The following is a 22,048-nucleotide window of genomic DNA, read 5'->3' as shown; positions in this document are numbered from 1 at the left end:
ATCAAAACAGGATATGAAACAGAGATGGAGGTGCTTCGATACGTCTGCAGGTTGACTTTGTAGGTCATCTATTTGGACGTGATTTGCACGCAAAAATGCATTTTTCCGTCCCTGATACAGTTGAACTGAAGGACAAAAATGGATCTAATTATTTAGTAAGTACAGATGCCGCTAGACTTCTAAAATTTAGTCTTAACCCAAGTTTTACTCCACGCAAGAAGCAATTTCATGGCGGAGCTGTCCATCTTGGCCTTGAAGCCCGTAATTCCTCGTTCAAACGTCCATGCTACAATGACAACAATGTTATTCTGATACTTTTTAGATGTTCCTGAAAAAGCGAAACATCTCTTTGACAGGTTAAAAGCATGTCAATTTTTCAAAATATAGATTAGCATATCGTGCAAAGGCTACAAATATTTATCAACAGCTCATTATAATTTATTTATAAAGAACTCACGATCAGCAAGCTTTATATTGATTGCTATAAGGTCACGAAAGAAATAACAAACACATTTCAAAGTTTAGACTTCGAAAAACGCCTCCTGTGACAAAGTTTACTTTGTTGGCGCAAAGACTTATTTTCAGATCGATATAGTAAAACTAAAAACTAGAATTTTCGTCTTTAGTAGTTCAAAACACAAGTGTTCATTGTACTTCCTGTCACCGAAGTCAAATGCCATCACTCTCTTATTGCTGCATAGCTATCTAGTTGGTGGACCAACTGACTAAGTTTATAATATTTAAGAAGGCAAATAAGCATGGAAATTAAACTTGTTCAAAGTTAATTTCGAATTGAAGAAAACCTCAGAATAATAGTTTTCTAAGGCAGAAAAACACCAAATATAATAAACAAAAAATAAACAAGAATGTAAGATTAAAATGGATTACAGAAGGCAAAATTTTTAAAAAAACTGGCCATTTCTTTTTCACCAGTATTTTTTGGTTGATTGATCTAACTTCTGGTTTTTGTTGCATCACAGGCCTACAATGTACACATCAATGGTTCTTATCACTGTGGTATTCGATTTTCGGACCTTTACCAGTTCAGTGAACAGGTAAACTCTAATTGTAATCAATGACAATCACTTTTTTAAACCCCCCCACCTCAAAAAACCCAAAATCACCACCCCCCTGACAATCACATGTCCTTAACGCCCACTTTCAGTGTTAAGTTAACATAGCTATCTTTCTACATCCTAATCTTTTGACATTGTCTCTCAACATGCTGTTTGAAATGTGCCAATCAAAACTGATGCATATCGGTGTTGGTTTCATGCAAATGAGCCCATAAGTTCAGAAGGTCATGCTAGTGGGCTGTGATTGGCAGATTTTGATCCGTCTTATTTTTTAGCACGTCGAAAGATGGATTTTGATAGAAAGCTGTTATGCACGTAACACTGAAAGCTGGTGCAAATGTGGTGGAGAGGCTGAAATGTAACAAAAATCTTATCTGATGGTCCATTACGTAGTAATGTTTTTCTTAGGCCATTGGTTAAGGGAAATAGTTCCAGGCTATCCTGTAAATACAGCACATATCCTTTAGTGGTAGCATAAAATCTAACGCAGCTCTTATCACAAGCTGCTTCCATCAGGACTTTCAATAAGACCTGGCACAAGGAAGAGGTCATATGCTCTGGTTGGTATTTTTTCATTAATCGCCATCTAAAAATCATGCAGCTCCCTAAAAGGGGATGATGTTTCCAGCTTCTATGCAGCTCTCTGATGCATGCTGCAAAGAGCAGCTACCTACTTCAAATCTTATTGAACGCTCTGCCTATGCTTGTAAAACTGATCTGCATGCATTGCAAGTTGTATCAAGAGGGGGGCGTAAAGGCTTGCGATATTGCAGTTTTGCGTTATTTTTGGAGGAACGGTTTTGAGGAATTTTTTTAACCTGTGTATTACAGTTTTCATGACTTAGTGGTTTGCAGTTTTTGGAAATTTTTGATTAAATTCAATGTGGTATAAATTTGCAGTTTTTGCAGTTATTGTACCCCATTTACGTCCCCCTCTGTCAATCAAACAGTTGCTGATTGCCGCTATTTTGTATCTTAACTGTTAAGTTACGCAAAGAGTTTGGGCCACGGATTACAGCAAAGTTTCCTCCAAGGAAGTTGCTGTCCTTAACACCTGTGCAAGTAGAAGAGAGAAGAGCGCAGCTAGAGAAATACCTGCAGGCTATTTGTCAAGATCCTGGGATTGCTTCAAGTTCTCTGTTTGTTAGTTTTTTCCTTAATGCTCAAAAGGTAAATGTTAAACAGTAATAGCTGATAATTAAAACTCCTCTACAAGATTACAAAAGGTGATGTACTAAAGAGGCCTTCCAAGTGTGGTAGTCGTGTTGTAATGTTGCATGTTTCTGAGAAACCATGCCGCCTTGCTAACAGCCGTAAATGTCGCTGTTGTTTTTTATCCTATTGTGTTACTGTCGCATTGTGTCACTGTCGCATTTTAGTGCTGTAATGATGTCGCTTGTGGCTGTTAAAATGTTCCTCAGTGTCGCCAGTATTCAGGGTCATGTCGCTTGGCGCTTTTACCCCTTGGAAGGCCTCACTAAAGCTGTGCTCATAGAATAATTTATTGCAGCGTGCGCAAAGGCTCTTATACGACAGAAATCTTGGATGCCCAGTTCTTAAAAGCTGTCATGAGAGCAAAGTTATACAAGTCGCCCAAAGACAAATATAAGTTGCCTGTGGCACCCAGGCTCTGCTAGAGCACATTTCTGACGTACTCTCTTTACAAAGAGTATTATTTTGTTTTATTTTTTTTTTCAAAATTAAATGGCAAAATTATCATTTTGGAACAAAACAAGAAAAACTAAACTTTGAAACCTTTCGGGTTAAGACATCTGTTCTTTGAACAAACAAACAAATAAACAAACAAATGAGCTAACGAATGAAAAAAGGAATGAACGAGCGAACGAATGAAGGAACGAACGAACAAACAAACGAAGAACCAGGGTTCGTACGCGTCTTGAAAACTTGAAAACTCTTGAATTTCAGGATTTCGATTTCAAGGACTTGAAAGTACTTGAAATTGGTTTTTTGGTTCTTGAAAGTCCTTGATTTTTTTAATGAATGTCAAAAGGCTTCAAGGGAATGAGAAGACCGCCAAAATAAGCCATTTTTTTATAGTTCTTCAGCAAGCACAGCAACGGCACAACAGACTGGAAATCATTGGTTTGAGGTAAATTTCATAAAGAAAAAGTCCTTGAAATTTCCAAAAAGGGTCCTGGAAAGTCCTAGAAAAGTCCTTGAATTTTTGGACTGAAAAGTGTACGAACCCTGGACCAACCAACCAATCAACTGACTGACTGAGTGATCAAATGAATAAATGAATGAATGAATGGAAGTGAACTGAAGATAAATATCCACCCCTACTCAGATCAGTTACTTGCCTGAATGTTTATAATTTCTGCAATTTGAACTAGTTCATGGTTTTTGTTCTGTTTAGGAATCTATGAAAGCTTCTCCAGAAAGTGTTCAACTTGATATTTACCTGATGAATGGACAGAAAGTTGCACTCAAGATTCAATCCACCGACAGAACAGATGATGTACTAGAGGTAATTAATGTGAAGCTTTATTGAATGGCTTGGTGGAAAAAGAGCAGTTATGATTTTGCTTAAAAATGAACATTTCCAAAACAACTCCAAATTTCTTGTTCAGGTTTGTTAACATAAGTAAAACATTGTACTGTATTTATTTTCACTGGCTTTTGCCTCATTTTTGAGAAATAACATAACTATGCAAAAAATTGGTTTTTCCAGTTGGCCCCTTAAGGAGTTTCTTTGTTTTAGCAGAACAAAGAAACTTCTAAATATATAAGCTGACTGGAGAAACAGGTTTTTTGCATACGTTTTTTCTGGAAAACAAAGCAAAAGCCAGTGAAAATAAAACCAGGACAATGTTTCACGAAAGGTAAACAAACCCACAATGCAAAATTTGGAGTTGTTTCTGTAAAGTTCATTTTTAGCCAAAAATATCTTCCACCCTTTTTCCACTGAGCCATTCAATTCTGTGGTACCTTGTGCATAAAAATGATCATACGCTGACCAGTTCATTTATTCATCTGTCTGTCTGTCTGTCTGCCTGTCTGTTTGTCTGTCTGATTGTTTGTCTGTCCGTCTGTCTGCCTGTCTGTTTGTCTGTCTGATTGTTTGTTTGTCCATCTGTCTGCCTGCCTGTCTGTTTGTCTGTCTGTCTGTCTGCCTGTCTGTTTGTCTGTCTGCAGCTGATTGTTTGTCTGTCCGTCTGTCTTCCTGTCTGTTTGTCTGTCTGCCTGATTGTTTGTCTGTCTGTCTATCTGTCTGCCTGTTCGTCTGCCTGTCCATCGATCCATCTGTCATCTTTTTGTCCATCAGTCAGTCAAAATTAGGGGTGTAACGATACTTCAAACTATCAAACTATAGTAATTCGACTATTGCAATACTATCGCAAATATTAGGCAAAATGACCTCAATAGTCACCCCTAGTCAAAATTAGTTTACTCACTCCCCCGTCACTCCCCCGCCTACTCAAACAGCCTGCTAACTCTGGGTGAGATCTCGGCGATTTTTTGGCCATTAATTTTTGGGAGATCTCGGCAGAAATTTTGTCTGGTAGCCATTTATTGGAATTGTTAATTTCAATCATGAAGGTACCTGTTTTGTCTAAATAAATAAATAGATAAAAATAAATAAAATACTTATTGCGTTCGACGAAGGAGAGCGCAAGCCTAATTCTGTTTTGCATCCTGTGTCTTTTGAGTTGGTAGGCCTGTGCACTGTTATGCGGAATGAATCGAGCCGTAATGCGTGCGCAGGTGTATGGACTCCAAATTGGCCGCCCCAGTTGATTTTTGCAGGGGCAAGTCTCGGCCGCGAAACTGGTGCGACGATATTTTAGTCTCGTTTTCGCATTGAATCGTCCCTTTTGTCGTCTTTTGTCGCTTTTCTGCACGCGTGCTTCACGAATTCGCTAGAACATTTCATTTGGTCGCTAGATTGTGTACTTAGTAAAACTGTTTACTTTCGTTCTCGTACAAGAATCGCCTCTTCTGTCATCTTTGGTTGCTGAACTGCGACCAAAACTGACCGTTGCTTGTGGTGAAATAGCAAATGTTCTGAGTTGTATAGCTCAGCGGCCATTGTGTCACTTGATCATGGCTTGTGATCAAATAACAAACTTTCCGAGTTATGTAGCTCGGCGGCTGTTGAGCCACTTGATCATTACTTGTGATCAGAACAGGCGTTATCGAGTGATGAGGCTCGCATTTGCGTTAAACATTTGCACGGTGTAGACGAACCAAACCATTGTTCAGTCAGATGAAGCGATCGAATACAACCGAACCATTGTTCAGTCGAGTAAATGCGGCACCGGAAGCATTCTTTTGTATAACGTGACCAAATCACGTCGTGCACAGAGTTCTGTCCAAACTTCGATAAATGATACCCACAATAATTATGATAGTAAGCTTATTAAGAGATATGAAAGAGATATCCGTGTTGTAGCTGGAAAGAACGGCGATAGGAGTTGTTCTGTTGCTATGATCTCTACAAATTTTTTTTTTCATAAACAAACAGAAAGAGAAAAAAAGACACAAGTATTGCACTGGTAAACAGAAAGAGTTATCAATTGACATGCTTCAAACAAAGTCTGACTTCAGTCACAATAGCGCTTTTGGTCATATTTTCCAAAGTCCAAATTTAAAAGGAGGTATGCTTCCTGCAAATGAAAATTGTAATTTGCCTTGGGTATCTCTTAATGAGAGACTTTCATTAATAAGTTTTTCTTATGATGTTGGTGGGAGTGGAGACTGTTTTTTTAGGTCAGTTTCACACCAACTGTATGGAACTGCAGAGTTGCATTTTCAAATTCGTGCTGTTGGTATTAGGCACTTGAATAATCATCCAGAATTTTATGTTGAGAGCGTTTCTGACAATAGTTGGCAAGACTACATTCAGCAAATGTCAACACCAGGAACTTGGTGTGACAATGTAATTATCCAGGCAGTAAGTATTTTTAGTTGAAAGCAAATTCTGCAATATTAATTCATACTTCAATATATTGCTGTTTCAAGTTAAAAGTGCTTTCTATGAAATTCACATGTTGCTGTTTCAAATATAAAATAATGTTGTCTGCCCGTTCCAAACGCACTCATGTGCCGAACCTAACTCAGTAAGGTTCGACCTTGGAGCGACTTTGGAGCGACAGCTGATTCAAACGGCGTATTTGTGTCGAACTTAATTCGCGAAAACAAGCCGTTAACAATAATAATATTGACTGAACGTCTGCGTCGAGGATGATAAAAGGTTTTTGCAGTCGAAATCAGCAAACTATTACGCAAGTTTTGCTATAAAAATAATATTTCCGGAAAAGCAAATTCATTCCGCGAGATTTATATTATTTAAACTGGTTTTCTCTCGAGAATTGGTTTGTAAATGCTAATCTACAAATCTGATCTCACAAATTGGGGAAACAGCAAAAAGGAATTACCACCAAAACAATTTTCCCACGAAGTTCCGCTTCTCTTGAGCTGAAACATATTAAAAAAGACAAGGAGGACTGAAATGATCAAATGGACAATAGACAATTATTCTGAGTAACGCGTCACGCAAGGATTTTTCGCACGCGGTGCAGTGTGAATTTAGATGTGATTTTTCTCAGTCGGTAAACTCGCTAGCTATGTTGTCAGTGTTATAACGAATTTCTCAACAATAACCGTTGTTGGAATCATTCGCTTTTCCGTGGTTTATCTGTGATACAATCACATCAAATGTTTTCAAAAGCAACACATAACGCCTTCACAGAAGGTTTATCTAATGTGACAAGCTGTTTTGGAGAACAGATTTTTCTCTTCCGGTTTTACGACAAACTATCGTGATTAACACATTTTCGCATTCCGATCGTGCTTAGTGGAAGAACAAAAATTTTCAACTTCCGGTTCGGTCCTGGTTTATAAACGTGGCGCGCACGCGTAAAACGCAATCCGCTGGTCACTGTCAAGATTAGGGTTGCGGGCCTCTCTTGGGCCCGCAATAAACAAAATGCGAGCCTGGTGAGCGAAGTAATTTTCCCGGAATTTTGTGCCGTCGTGCTTCATGCATGACTGGTCAGACCTAGTCACGCCACTCCACTTTAGACCAATCATGAGCGCTGTTATATCGAAAATACATTGCAGTAATTCATGCATTAGGTTCGGCACATGAGAAGAACGTCGTATGAATCAGCCGCCGCTCCAATGCCGCATAGTGCGGCAGACCCTGCCGAACTTAACGTTGTTTGCCGAACCTAATTAAAACTGTCGAACCAAACTGATTCAAACGCCGCTCTTCTGCCGTACTTTATTCACCAGTTAGGTTCGGCACATGAGTGGAGCGGCGTTTGGAACGGACTTTCATACTTGTGTGTTACACATAACACACATTCATTCTTAGAATTAAGAGCTTAAATTATTCTTACAAACATTTCACCTTCCTCTTTTGTCCCATCATCAACAAATTGTACAAGAAAAAGGGGAAATCCCAGTCAACACCAAAAACTATCCCTCCTTTCAAGCCTTACTCGAACGCATTCCCCTAATCTCTGATTACTACTAGTAGATAGTTTATTTAATATTTAAACAGTCTAAAATTGAATTGCGTAAAATTATGTAAAAAAAAACATAACTAATAGATCAACATACAGTACAGTCCTCACTATGGTTTTATGTTCTTTCCAGGCACTGATGGCAGAGATTAATCTCAATGAAGACCTGGTGTATTACTTTGGACTTTTTCTGATAAAAAGGGCAGACGACGGAGAGGCAGCCAGTAAGTTGATTAAATATCAATTCTCCCAACATGTGAATAGAGGGAGGCGCGGTGGCCTAATGATTAACGTGCTGAACTCCGGATCTAACAGTCTGGGCTTGAGCCCTTCTCTCATCATGCCTCTCTCCACCCAGGTGTATAAATAGGTAAATGGCGAATTTTCTGCTGGGGTGTAACCCTGCGATGGACTAACATCCCATCCAGGGGGTGTAGAAATACCCCTAGCCGCTAAATTAATGGTGCAGAAACCAGGATAAGCTCTGGCAAGTATGGGCTACTTGGCTGGAGAATTTACCCCGACATATGAATAATTATTTACCTGACATGACCATGCTTATTTTCTCATGATTTGATCCTCTGTCTTTTTCTACAGTTGTCAGGAAATTTCAAGACTTTGAAGCACCTTTTCTGACAATAAAGCAAGAAACTGGAACCTGTCGAGTAGCTGTCAGGAAAACGTGAGTTTCAGCTGTCAAATTTCTCAATAGACCTGATCTTTTAGTCTGTTCACAGATCACCTAACTTATGCGACAAAAATTTTAATTTGGATGTAAAATTAACTCAGTTGACTTTTGTTTGGAAAAAAATTGGCTTCATTTTACAGCTTGAATCACTAGCTGTGAAAAAAGCATACTCTTTGAAAGCTGTGAAACAAAAATGAGTATATATATGTATAAGTTTTAATTTTTTTCCTTGCATGTTAAGTTTATACTTTTTTACAAGTTGGAGTATTGGTTTTCTCACACCAAACTGATTTGCTTCTGAAGGCTTTGGGATCCAAAAATAGAAGACAAAATTGTCCAGGACAGAATAGGAATGAACCTGTTGTATGTTCAGGTAAGTTCCAATAGAAAACATGTCCACTATGGCTTATCTAATTTCTTTTTTAAAGGGGCATTATGTCATGCAATTTTAGGTAATTTCAGCACTGAACTGTTCATAGAATTACGGGTAACTGAAATATCACAATTATAATGGCTTAAAACTGTAGTCTAAGAACTCAAACGAAACACAGTGTTCATGGACAACCCCGCAATGGACTAGTATCCCAAGCTGGGGAGAGTAATGCTCCTACATGAAGTTGCTCCGTGCTGCAGAACCAGGATAAGTTCTGGCACGTACAAGACACTTGGTTCGATGCAGACTTTACCTTTTTATTAATTAAAACTAGACCTTATTAGATGAGGAAAGAGAGAAACTAGGCTTTGTGAAAACTACAACTTTGCCCAATCCACCAAATTCCCAGAACTGAAAAGAAAGCAAGCATTAATTTGCAATAAGTGGAGATGGGAAATGGTGCTAAATAAATAAATATATTTTTAAATGATTCAATATTTGAGCTTTGAATTTTGCAGTCTTGCCTGATCTATATGAATTTGTTGATTGTTTGCAGGCTGTCAGTGATCTAGAGAAAGGTTGGACAGCTGGCTCCAAGGAGGCTCATGCAAAACTTGCAGAACTGAAACAGAAAGGCGCTAAACTTGAGGTACCTAAGACTTTTGCACAAGGCATCATGCCTGTACATTTACCTTATGCACCTGAAATAAGTCCTCAGTAATTCATAACAATCAATTCATGTCATAAGACTTAAATGACAGTACAATGAAAAGAATTACTTGCTTAATTAATTTATGCTAGCTTCCACATAACTTTGCGTGATGGGAAGTCCTATTTTTGAGACTGGACAGTCTAGTAACTGTTATTATAATTGATCAGCTCTTTTTATTTTTATTCCGGCCTCAAGAGTCCTCATGGGCTCGATGAGGATGAGTGAGTGAGTGAGTGTTTTATTTTTATTGCACTAACTAATGGCCCTGAATATGATTAATTTGTAATGTACATTAAGTAGATGTAGTCTTGCCTGAAATTGTGAATGGGGGGCAACTGGTTTGTATTTTTGGTCAAGATGCTCTGGGTACCAGCAAAGTAAGTGCTTGGGCAATTTGACAAAATGCTGGCAGGGGAGGGGTAACCTGTGATAGCATCCCATCCAGGGGGAGTAGCAATACTCCTAGCTGCTTCATACTACAGGTTAAGGTCAAGTTAATCTTAAGCACTGGTGAGCGATCTGTCCCCCCTGAACCCTAGGATTGTAACATTTTTTTTCTGTCCAGTGTAAAATCTTAGCGTGTGGCTCTTTTTAGTTTTTGCAGCTTGCCAGATCACTAAGATTCTATGGATACGTACAGTTTAAACCTTGCACAACAAATTACCCTGAAGACGATACCAGAGTTATCATTAGTGTTGGCAACAGAGAACTCAACTTCAGACTTCAAACTCCAGACGTAAGTAAATTCATTCATTAATAAAAATACATGTATGTGTACCTTATTCTGACTAATTTTCGTGATGTTTGTTTCGCAATTTCAAAATAATCGCAAAATTTAATAAGCGTGATAAATCATGGCACGAAATTTAAACACATGAAAATTTATACCATATAAAAATCACCGGTATATCAAAACAATAAATATACCCTTAAAAATATTTATCCGTCTTTTTTTCCCACTAGCACCCTTCCTCTGATTACTGTAAATTTTCTTCAGCTTATATGGCATCCAAAACCTCTTTAGTACAGTCACCAGTTTCTGTTTGCAGGTTCCTGGTAGTTACATTGAGCCAGACCTTTGTATATTTCCATAAGTTCTTTAGTCTTTGACACCTGATCCATAAACACTGACAAAATCGCGAAATTTAATACACTTTTGCTCTATTTTTTCTTGCAATCCAAAAATTAAAAATTAATACTCGCAAAATTCAGCTCCTGAATTTTCGCGAAAGTAGGTTTGCACAAAAATAAATAAGAATAAGGTAATTGCATGCTTATTTTTGATTTTGATTTTTAAAAGAACAAAATACAAGAAGGCAGTTTCAAGGTGACAAGAATGAGGTGTTGGAGAATAACATCAATGGTGAGTGTATTTATCCCATTTAGGCCATGTTCTAGGAATTATTTAATAATAAAAATAAATGTCACTGATCATGAGCAGCTTCTGACTGAAGTTTAATTAATTTACCAGTTTTAAATAAGTGGAGGGGGACAGGGGGGGCGGGAGCCCGGGAGAAAAGGGACGGGAAGCGGGATTCTTAAGGTGGCAGGAACCGGGAGAAAACGAGTGAAATTTTGTAACATTTCACTATATTTCGCAATAGACATGGAACAAACAGGAGAGAACAGCTACGGAAAGGGACGGGAGGCGGGAGTAAAAGGTACGGGAGGTGGGAGGTTCAGACCCCCCTGTCCCCCCCCCCCACAAATAATGTTTTTTGGGGGAACAAAACAAAGGGGAACTTGTTTAGTAAATTGTAGGAGTCCTGATGCTATGTCTAATTTTGTTCTTGACTACCACAGAGTGACGTTAATGAAAATGGAGAAAACAAGGAGCACTTGGAACTCGCATTTGAATATCTTATAAGTAGAGATAAAATGCAGTGGATAACAATATACAGTGATCAGGTAACAACTTGACCTCTCCTTTGTTAAAAGTACTCAGCTTAATTTCCCCAGGGGGGGTACTCCGGGATCCAAGTGACGGGGATGTGCGAAGGATTTTTTTGGGGTCGAAATTTTCGATTCCGGGATTTTTTTGGGTAGGAGAATTTGGCAGGTATTTTTTTGGGTGACTTGATTTAAATAGGGGATTTTTTGGGGTATTAAAATCAAACTAAAGTGCCTTGGCGCGGCCTTGGCAATTTAGGGGTAATTTGACTAGGGATTTTTTTGGGCTTTTATTTTGGTCCAGGGATTTTTTTGGGTAATGTCGGGAGACTTAGGGATTTTTTTGGGTCCCGAGTTTTGCCTCCATTCGATCATCCCCGTCACTTTGATCCCGGAGTACCCCCCTGGGTTAATTTCATGCGATTTTAAAGCAATTTCGGCACTGACCAACTGTTCATAGAATAAACTGAAATATCACAATAACGGCTTAAAACTGTAGAAGGACTCTAAAGAAACACAGAAAGTCCAAAAAGGGGCAGTGGGGCATCTCAATTTGTATGAAAGTGTTTTCCGTGGGCATGCGTACGCGTAGAACTAGTTCACGATCGAGTTAATTCGCCGCCATGTTGGATGAGGGCAGAGAGAGGCTTGGAAATTGGCAGTACTTGCTCTTATTCTATGTTATTTTCCTGCAGGCAATCTTGATGAGCCTTTGTCTTCAGAGTATTGTGGACGAAATCCTAAGAATAAAACAAGGACAACCAGTTAAAAAGGTAGGCGAACTTTGTCCTGTGACCTATGTTCAGTGCCTTGTGACATGTGCTTTGACCTTTGTCTTGTGTCTTATACCCACAGGAGGGGGACTGGCATATGAAAGGGGAGGGGATGCTCGTTGTCTCACTTAGGGGTGTAAATTTCAGATTTTTGGTCTCGCTTTGGGTGTTTCAGGCAAAACAACAATATTTTTAGCCATAATGGTCTCGTTTAGGGCTGTACACAAAGAAATATATAAATATAAATACTATTCTTAGTTTTTTGGTATCTTTTAGGGGTCAAGAAAGATTGAACTCTTTTAGGGGTTTTTTTCAAACTTTCCGACGAGCATCCCACCCCGCTTATACCTGTGACTTCTATCCTGCGAACTGTTTGTTCTGTTCTATTGTATCCATGTCTTGTGCCCTGTGACCTATGTCCTACCTTTGATTAGTGTCTTGCAGCCTGCAACCATTTCACGGACCAATGTCTTGTGACCGATGACTGCTGTGACACTTTTTGTCCTGTGTTTTTTTCCCTTTATCCAGTGTCTTGCAGTCTGCGACCGATGACTTGTGACCTCTGTCCAACGGCTTAGAACAGAATGCATCCTGTACCCTGTGACCTGTGCAATATCTAGCCAATAACTCTTTTCTGTTGTACAATCTTTTTTTAGCCAAAAGATCGCACCAAAACGAAGAAGGAAGGAACTCCAGGTTTTGAGCGTAACAATTCTGTGACATCAGATGCGTCAATAGAGGTAGGTGGCACACTGTCTGGAATGTATTTTGTTTAAATTATAAGTTTTTTGGTTATCTCTGATACACTCTTCAAAATATTATATTAAAATGTACAGTACTTAAATATTAGTAGAACTTGCTGTATTTAGCTGGAAAACAATGAAAGTGCACAAATCCATGGTACAAACACAAAAAATAATGTTAAACATATAATTAGAGTCTACATTTTAAGTACTAGCCTGCGAACGTTTTTAACGTCTTCGTCTTTTAATGTTTTTCAGCGCGTTTAAAAGAGTGCACGATCGCGATAAGAATGGCCATGGGTCAGCTGGGTTTTTAGTCCTTTTTCACAGACCCATTAGACCCATTAATTTTTTCCCATAGAATTTTATCAGAGGAACTGTATGGGAGCTATACGTTAAATACATTTGTTTAAATTACTGAATCAGGGCGATGTTGAACAAGAGAGTAAAGCCGTTAATGGCTCACCATCTCCATCCACAAGTCCAATAGCTACACAGAAACAGAGTTCTTCAACAAAACCAAAAACATCCAGACAATTGTCGGTAAGTCATAAAACTTTCATTACTGTACTGGAAGGGGGAGTATTCACTGGCTTTACAACAGAATTCAAAATAACTCATTTGCACAAGTGACAGTTCGACATTAGTCAGTTCATAGACCTGCAATTTTCTCCAAGTTTTTTAAGAGTGCATGAGTTAAAAAATATACCGCAGGAGATTTCAGTCTCGTCCGGAGAGGCCGAATCTGATTGGCTGATGAAAACTTGTTCGTTTCACCACAATCTCCGGCGCACGTGCTCTTCCGTAAAATTTCCCAACCGCTGGTCAAGGGGAACGCAGTCTCTGGGAACGAGATTGAGGGGGTGCAAACATGCGCCAATGCAACACTTGCTCACTATAACTTAGAAACAAAAATAACTGTAGACTAGTTCTACATTGAAATTAATAATCTCAAAAAATTTCTTAAAATTCTCGACCCAATTCCACTTTCATTGTCATATACTCTTTGTTTAGGCCCTCGTTAGGCCCATCTGTAGGCCTTGTTTAGGCCCTCGTTAGGCCCATCTGTAGGCCTTGTTTAGGCCCTTTGTTTAGGCTATCTGCAGGCCTTTTTTAGGCTCTCTGTTAAGGCCTCTTTGTAGGCCCTCTATACTTTGGTGTTAGATAGGGATGGGGGGGGGGAAGTAGGAAAAGTTCTCTTTCTTTCTTCTTCACCCATCCCTCACATCTTTTTCCCAAGTGGAGAGGAGTCTTTGGACTCACAGGCTGATTTAGGGACCGTTCATTTTTTATGGGGAAGGGGGGGGGGCTGGTGGGATTTGGCAGACAGTCACTGTTATATATAATGACCCCCCTTCTTCATCAGAAAATTTTTCCTGGCCCCCCCTCGAAATCCAATTGTCTTTCCGATGACCCCCCCCCCCAAAAAAAAAACCCAATGACCCCCCCTTCTTCATCAGAAAATTTTTCCTGGCCCCCCCTCGAAATCCAATTTTCTTTCCGATGACCCCCCCGCCAAAAAAAAAAAAACAGTTATCAAGTGGATTTAGAATTTATCAAGTGTTATGACTAAAGAATGTATTAATTGTTCAGTTATAATAACAGACAAACTACATTCCTTCATAAAGCTGTCATTGCCTTGACTGTTTTTTGTGGATGCCGTTTGAAAGTATGGGTTGACTGCATTTGTAACCAATATGCTGTTGGGTTGAGTTAATATTAAGGTAGGGGTATATAACAAAGCAGGGGGGTCCGGGGGGGCATACTCCCCTGGGAAAATTTGAATTTTCAGAACCTCAGTGTTGTGTTATAACCTAGGGGACTGGGGAGGAGCACATGGTCTAGCTATCCAACATGGCGTAGTCGACATCGAGTTGTGCGGCCATTTTTCAATCTGCTCGCCGATCGCTATCGATCATAGACGTTAGAAGCTTCATTTCTTCGCTCTAGGGGCGACGTTTGTCTCAACTATAAAGGAAATGCCACCCAAGCCAATTCCAAAACCCTCCGAGGGGGCCAGTGCGAGTCCAACAACAACATCTGGACCAAACCTTCAATTTATTTCTTCTGAAATTGCACGAGTGCCGAAGCTTGATATTGCAACCTCTACTCCAGACGGATTCCAAATTTGGAAGCAGCGATGGAACTCTGCAGTGACAATTACAGCTTTCTCCGATCTTCCTAGAGAAACCCAACAAGCTCTATTTACAAACGTCCTGAGCGATGACACCGTTAAAAGAATGAACATCTTAGGGCTACAAGATGTCAATGCTATCATTGAGTCTTTCCAAACCCAGGTATGTGGAAGTACAAGTATCTTTGTTCATGAATACGAGTTTCACAACAGGTCCCAAGGGACAAATGAGTCTTTTGAAGAGTTTTACATTGATTTACAGTCCCTGTTGAATAAATGCCAGTATGAAGATTGTTGCAAGACTGAAACTAGAATGTCATGTAAAGAGCGTGTTCTTCTTGCAAGATTAGTGGCTGGCATAAGGTCCAATGAGGTTCGTAAGAGTCTTCTGTGTATTAAAGATCTAACCCTCGAGAAAGCTGTTCAACATGTTCAAGTTGATGAAGCCACTTCATTTCAAGCAAACCAATTTTCTTCTCAAATAAACAAAACTGGTGCTTCTGCCTACAGAAAAGGCAAATCAAGCAATAACTCTGACAACAGCAATGCACCTCCTTCTGACATGTCAGAAGACAGCCCTAGGAAATGCAAATTCTGTATGAGGTTCCATGTATTCCGAAAGGAATTATGCCCTGCAAAAGATTCTATTTGCAAAGCCTGCAACACCAAAGGCCACTGGGCCAAATCCCTCATGTGTCCCAATAATTCTAAGACTGGTCCAAAGCGACCCAGCGAGGATAGGAAATCAGATGCTCATGCAGCACAGCCTGGCTCCTCTGGAAATCCTTCTCTTCAATTGATTTCAGCTGATGGAAAGTCTCAAATAAGCCACACTGCATCTGTTAAAACTATCAACCTTTCTGCTATTCCTAGTGTTGGAACTCACTGCTATGCTCACTTTGTTATTGGCAATCACAACTGGATTCAGCAGTGCATGGTTGATCCTGGTGCCAATATAAACTGTGTTGGTTATGACTGGATCACTCGTTTTGAAACTCCTGAATGGAACTATAACCTAGAGTGTGGTTCCGTTAAAGCTGCTGGTGGTCACAACCTTAAAGTTGAAGCACGCGTACTTCTGAAGATTTCCTGGCCCCCAGAAGACCCAATTCTCTCAGCTAGCCAATGGTTCCACATTATCCACGGTGAGGATGGAGTTGTCCTTGGCACTCCTGCTTGTCGAGCTCTTGGTGTCATAGATGACCAGTGGCCATTGTCTACTTTGGAAGAAAAAGTCAACCCCTCTTCTTCAACTGTAAAAACACTGCAGGCAGACCCTGCCCAGTCTTTACCTGGCAGCACATTACAGGACCAACTACACTCTGACGCCAACAATTTTGAGTCTCTACCTCCGCCTCCAGATGATGACCTGTTGTCTCACTTGAACTGGATGCACCATGCAGCAGATGACGTACAAGTAAATGTGATTGGAACCTCTTCAGAGCCAACCATCGCCGAGAGTTCAGAAGACTCTGATTTTTCATCCCTCTTACACGATTATGAAGACATCTTTGATGAGACTTTTCTTCCTGCCATGTCAGGTGAACCATTTAAGATCAATCTCAAGCCCAATGCTACACCCTATGCTCAGTTAAAGGCAAGAAAAGTTCCAATCCCTTACTTGGAGCAACTGAAGAAACAACTTCAGGAGATGGAGCAACTTGGAGTAATCTCACCATGCGAAGAACCCAGCCCATGGTGTCACCCAATCGTAATAGCCCCGAAGAAGGGCACTGATGAACTCAGAATTTGCATTGATTTCACTCGCTTGAATAAATTTATTCAGCGTGAATATCATCTCAGTAACTCTCCTTTTGAAGCTGTAACCAGCATTCCTCAAGAGGAGCTTGCGTACTTCTGCAAGTTTGATGCTCGCCATGGTTACTGGCAAGTTCCACTTCATGCTGAATCACGTCCTCTCACCTGCTTTATTACACCATTTGGTCGATTTGTGTGTAATCGAGCTGCATTTGGAATTAACAGCATCTCTGAATGGTACAACCGCCGCATGGACAAGGTCGTTGCTGGCCTGGAAGGAGTTCGCAAAATCGTTGATGACATTCTGATCTATGCACCAAGTCTGTCTATTCTGAAGATGCGCACCTGTGCCTTCCTTGATCACTGTCGTCAGCATGGTGTCACGCTCAAACAAACAAAGTCGCAGCTTGCCGTTACAGAAGTCGAGTTTGGTGGATTTCGTCTGACGAAAACTGGCATCCAGACCAGTCCTGACCTACTAAAATCTATCAGGGATTTTCCTCGCCCACAAAACCTCACCGATCTCCGCTCATGGTTTGGGTTAGTAAACCAGCTTGGCAATTTCTCCAAGGAACTCACTGCAATTATGGCACCCTTCCGCCCTCTTCTTGCAAAGGATACAGTGTTCCAATGGTTGCCTGAACATGAACATGCCTTCCTGGAAGCGAAATCTCGCCTGAGTTCCACTCCTGTGCTAACATACTTCGCTGTTAACCAACCAACTATTCTTGCTACTGATGCATCTCGTCTCAAGGGACTGGGTTTCGTCCTCCTACAATTGGTAGATGATGTCTGGAAACCAATACAAGCAGGTTCACGCTTCTTGACTCCTGCAGAAAGCCGCTATGCTATGATAGAACTTGAGGCTCTTGCTGCCTGCTGGGCAATGAAGAAATGCAACATGTTTGTTCAGGGTTTACCACACTTCACCCTTCTTACTGACCATCAGCCTCTCATCCCAATACTGAATTCTAAGGGAATTGCAGATGTCGAGAATCCCAGACTCCAGCGACTTATGATGAAGATGCTGCCATATTCGTTCACTGCAGAATGGGTGAAAGGCAAGGATCATTTGGCTGCAGACGCTCTTTCTCGTTTCCCAGTGGATGAGCCATCACTCGATGATGAGCTATGTAACATTCATGCTGAAGCAGCTGTAAAGATCCAATTTGCTGATAAGTCAACTGAAGACCTACAACTTCATGAAGTTTTTCAAGCTCAGCAGACAGACCCTCAGATTTCTCAAGTTACAGAGTACATCAATTGTGGATGGCCTAAATCACTAGAAGAAGTAGCAACAGTTGCAAAACCTTTCTGGCCTATCCGTCACAACCTTTACCTCGTTGCACCAACCACTGGCAGATCTATTCTTGTAATGAATGGACGAACTGTTATTCCATCCTCTCTACAAAAGAAGATGCTTTTGGTTCTGCATGAAGGGCATCAAGGTGTTGATAAAACTCGCCGCCGTGCCCGTGCTTCCATCTATTGGCCTGGCATAGATCGCGAAATCGAAGACATGGTGAAACGATGCCACCAGTGTCTGACACATCTTCCAGTAAATTCTAAAGAACCACTGGAGCAGCCACCAATACCAACAAGACCTTGGGAGAAGCTAGGTGTTGACCTATTTAGCCTCTATGGAAATGAGTACCTCATTACCACCGACTATTTCTCCTTTTTCACTGAAGTGCATGATCTAAAGAAGAACAGTAAGGCGCCATTAGTGATCAAGGAACTGAAGAAGACTTTTTCGCGCTTTGGAACACCTGTGGAAGTAGTCTCTGACGGTGGCTCTCAGTTCACGTGTAAGGCCTTTGAAGATTTCTCACAAGAGTGGGGTTTCCAACACACTGTGTCATCACCTACACATGCGCAGTCAAATGGCAAAGCTGAGGCAGCCGTAAAAAATGTCAAAAAGCTACTCAAGAAGTGTGGATCAATGAATCATGATGAATTTTGGAAAGGTATGTTAGCAATCCGCAACACTCCACTTGCCTGTGGGAAGAGTCCAGCTGAGTTGTTATTTGGCAGAGCACTGCATGACTTTCTTCCTCGAGTCCCAAACCCTAAGGAAGAATTTCTAACTCCCACCACAAGGAAGAAAATCCTACATGCCAAGAGTAAGGAGAAACTCTACTATGATAAACATACCAAAGTACTACCTCCTCTAGAACTAGGATCCCGTGTCGCAATTCGCTCTCGCAATGACACTGACTGGTCCCTTCTTGGGACTGTTATTGAAATTAGACCAAACCGTACCTTTGCTGTCGAAACTGACCGTGGTTCGGTGCTCATCCGCAACAGAAAGTACCTGAAGCTCACAATCTGACAATGTGCCTTTTCTACATGTTTGCGTTCCTTTTTTATTATCTCCTAAAGAGGGAGGGAGATGTTGTACGTTCTCTGATCTCCTCCTGTCGGGGGAGGGAGATGTTGTGTTATAACCTAGGGGACTGGGGAGGAGCACATGGTCTAGCTATCCAACACTCAGGAATGTTATTTTGGGCATTCTGGCAAGACGTTTAACTATTACAGAAGCCCTTATTACAGCACTTAAAAGTACAATTATTTTCAGTGACCCCCCCTTACTGACCATATTTGTTTGCCTGACCCCCCCTTTGAAGCCATATTTTTTCGCATGACCCCCCCTCAAATCCCACCAGCCCCCCCTTCCTCATAAAAAATGAACGGTCCCTAATACAAAGTTGAAACATCACTCACAAGAATTCTGGAATACTGATACGATTGTTTCTTCTTGCTCATCAACAGAATAAAGCTCAAGCATCCAAACCGGTAACCGCGCCTGCAAGCAATGCTGCCATGACAACAAACAAGGTGTTTGAAGGAATTGGAGATGATGACCTTTAAACTTTGACTGTTATGAAGGTCACAAGGGCTGGAGTATCACGAATGTAGCTCATATATTTTATAAGCTAGTCTTTAAGCTCAGCAATAATGACGTACAAAATAACATATATGATATTGGTCGTTAAGAGTCAATCAGTTGGCTAAGGTAAAATTGTTTATAATCTGTGTGAAGTAACGTAAAGGGACCTAGTTCACGCAATTATAAGCAGTTTTAGAACTAACTAAGGCAACTGGTCGTAGAATTAACTGAAATATCACAATATAAATGGCTAAAAGAACCCAAAAGAAACACAGAAATGCGAAGAAGGGGCATCTATGGACAAATCTGGAAAAGATTAAAACTGATTGCATTGGGTTAAATTGAAAAAGTTAAGTTTATCTCAGTTTGTATAAAAATGTGATTTATAATGCTCCGAAATCATTGTAAAAGACTGTTGCTCTGTCAATTTGAAGTTTAGAGCTCATGATAAACGAAAAGGTAGTAACATGTTGTCATAGTATATGTCATTTAACAAATGAGAAAAAGGAAAGCTTTATTCATAGTTTCCGATTTTGTATCAAAATGGTGACATGGTTGAATATATTAATTTTTAACCTAAGTTTTAACCAATAATATAAAATGAAGCGCAGATACATTAAGGCTTATTGGGGATTCTCTTGAAAATTATTCCCTTAGACAATTTACAAGATTATGTTTAATGTTAAAAATTGTGACGAATATTTGTTTTCGTCCAAAACAAATAATTAAAAACAAGTCTGATTTTTGATGGTAAAATGTGACAACCCAAGAAATAGCTACATGATTAATGCGGCTTTTAAAAAAGGTTTTTTATTATACTTAAGATATTTTACATTATTGTACTAAACGTATTCTACTCAATTGTATTTTAAATATGAAAGGATTTGATGGTAATTATTTTTGCAAGAACACTTCACCAGAAAACAAATGCACCATTTCTTGTGTCTGACTGGCTGGACCGGTCAGACCGGTCAGAACCGGTTCTAGATGACGTGGTTCTATAAACTGGTGCTGTATAAGGCAGAGTTAGCCAGTTTGTATTATTCCAAAGTAGAATGTACTTGAAAAGATGTAATTTGGCGGCTACTCTTCAAACTGAAATCATCTGCAACTGAAGTTTTCTGTTCTTGCAAAATGGGAAGCCATTTGCTTTACCAGTGAAAAACAGTCACTTTTAGACTGGTCAAACTCTATAAATTTCTATTTTGTTGGCAGTGCATTTCAGTTTTCCAGTGTCACTGTCTAGGGGGTCTGGGGACAAGTGCTTCCCAAGAATCTTTACCTGCGCCGATCAGGCTGGGTTTTTTTTCGCGGAAGCGGGAAAAAAGGGAGAAAAAAAGGAACGCCAGATCGCAGGTGACAAGAAACTTTGTTAGTCAATGAAATTATTAAGACTGTCACTTTTGAAACCACAAGCGTTTTTGTGAGAGATTATGTGGCGGTTAAATGTTTGAAAAATTAAGTTTGAAATGGAAACTAATTGTATTTTCTTTAGAATGGTCATTGGTCGGTAGCAAGTTTTCACTGACCGTTATTAGTTTATAAATGACTTGGTCATGTGACAGATTGCCTTAAAAAGGGTTAAAACTTTACGATTTCTGTAGACCTAAATTTAAAACTGGTTTTTCTTCGTTTGCACTGTTAAAAGTAATTGCTATTTTCCATGTTAAATGCGTGAATACGTTTGTAGTCTTAACTGGTTAGCTTTTTAGTGTTAGCAATTTTTACATTGTTATTACTTGTCTGAAAATTATAAAAATTGATATGAGGGGTTATAAAAAGCCCAGATATTAGGGATGTTGAGCAAACCACAACGCCATACGGCAACGAGAAAGTCGCCAAACAAAAGGTTTTTGCGCAGTTCAATCACTTTTCACATGCGTTACAAATCCTTGTATATCACTTTGCCTTCCTCTGCAAAAGAGGAACGCAAAGGGACCAAATTTTGCGTGGTTTGGAGAACGCGAACCACGTCTGTGAATCTTCACGGTTTGATTCGAACTGGGCGTTGACTTTTTTCGAGTAAGAATATATATAGCTGACACCAAAAGAAAACGATTTCAATATAGTTTTGAAATTTCAAGTCAGTGTCGCCGTTGAGGTTGCATAGCTTCCCTCAATTTCACCCACGTCTCAAAAAACAATTCCTTTGAAATAGGCTTTCTAGTAACTGCTTACTTGAGAAGCATTGTAGAAAACGTTAAAGTGCAAAAGAAAAACATATCTTGATCTATTTTTGTACAGCATGATTTTAATTGTTTTTCTATTACTCATGACAGAAGACAATTTGCTCCGTTGTAAACTTGTCAAAACAAAATGAAATAAACAATGTGTCATCTAATACATGTGTTGTTACATGTATTAGATGACTTCTGTACACAGTACATAAGTGAAAGTTTGTCCCTTTTTACATGATCGTTGAAGATAATTGTGATATAAAGTTCATCTTGTGTGGTAAATAATAAAGATGGTAAATTTTGAGCTCGGTGATAAATAATAAAGATGTATTTTTTTTTTCAA

The 22,048-nt window shown here is 39.8% G+C and overlaps 1 protein-coding gene across 1 annotated transcript; it reads left to right on the top strand.

Moving 5' to 3' along the window:
* On the top strand, positions 1–21,843 carry LOC144665974 (sorting nexin-17-like). The gene is made up of 15 exons (XM_078527303.1): positions 1–155; positions 981–1,055; positions 2,064–2,246; positions 3,454–3,564; positions 7,701–7,791; positions 8,165–8,249; positions 8,559–8,628; positions 9,185–9,277; positions 9,936–10,076; positions 10,641–10,703; positions 11,144–11,248; positions 11,926–12,003; positions 12,660–12,743; positions 13,173–13,289; positions 19,411–21,843. The coding sequence occupies exons 1-15, from the start codon at positions 96–98 to the stop codon at positions 19,507–19,509; spliced, it is 1,455 nt and encodes a 484-aa protein (XP_078383429.1). The 5' UTR covers positions 1–95; the 3' UTR covers positions 19,510–21,843.
* Positions 21,844–22,048: the final 205 nt, after the last annotated feature.

Source organism: Oculina patagonica, chromosome 9, assembly GCF_052425735.1.
Source record: "Oculina patagonica isolate OP01 chromosome 9, crgOcupat, whole genome shotgun sequence".
Lineage (NCBI taxonomy): Eukaryota > Metazoa > Cnidaria > Anthozoa > Scleractinia > Oculinidae > Oculina > Oculina patagonica.
This window is presented reverse-complemented; position numbering and strand designations above follow the sequence as displayed.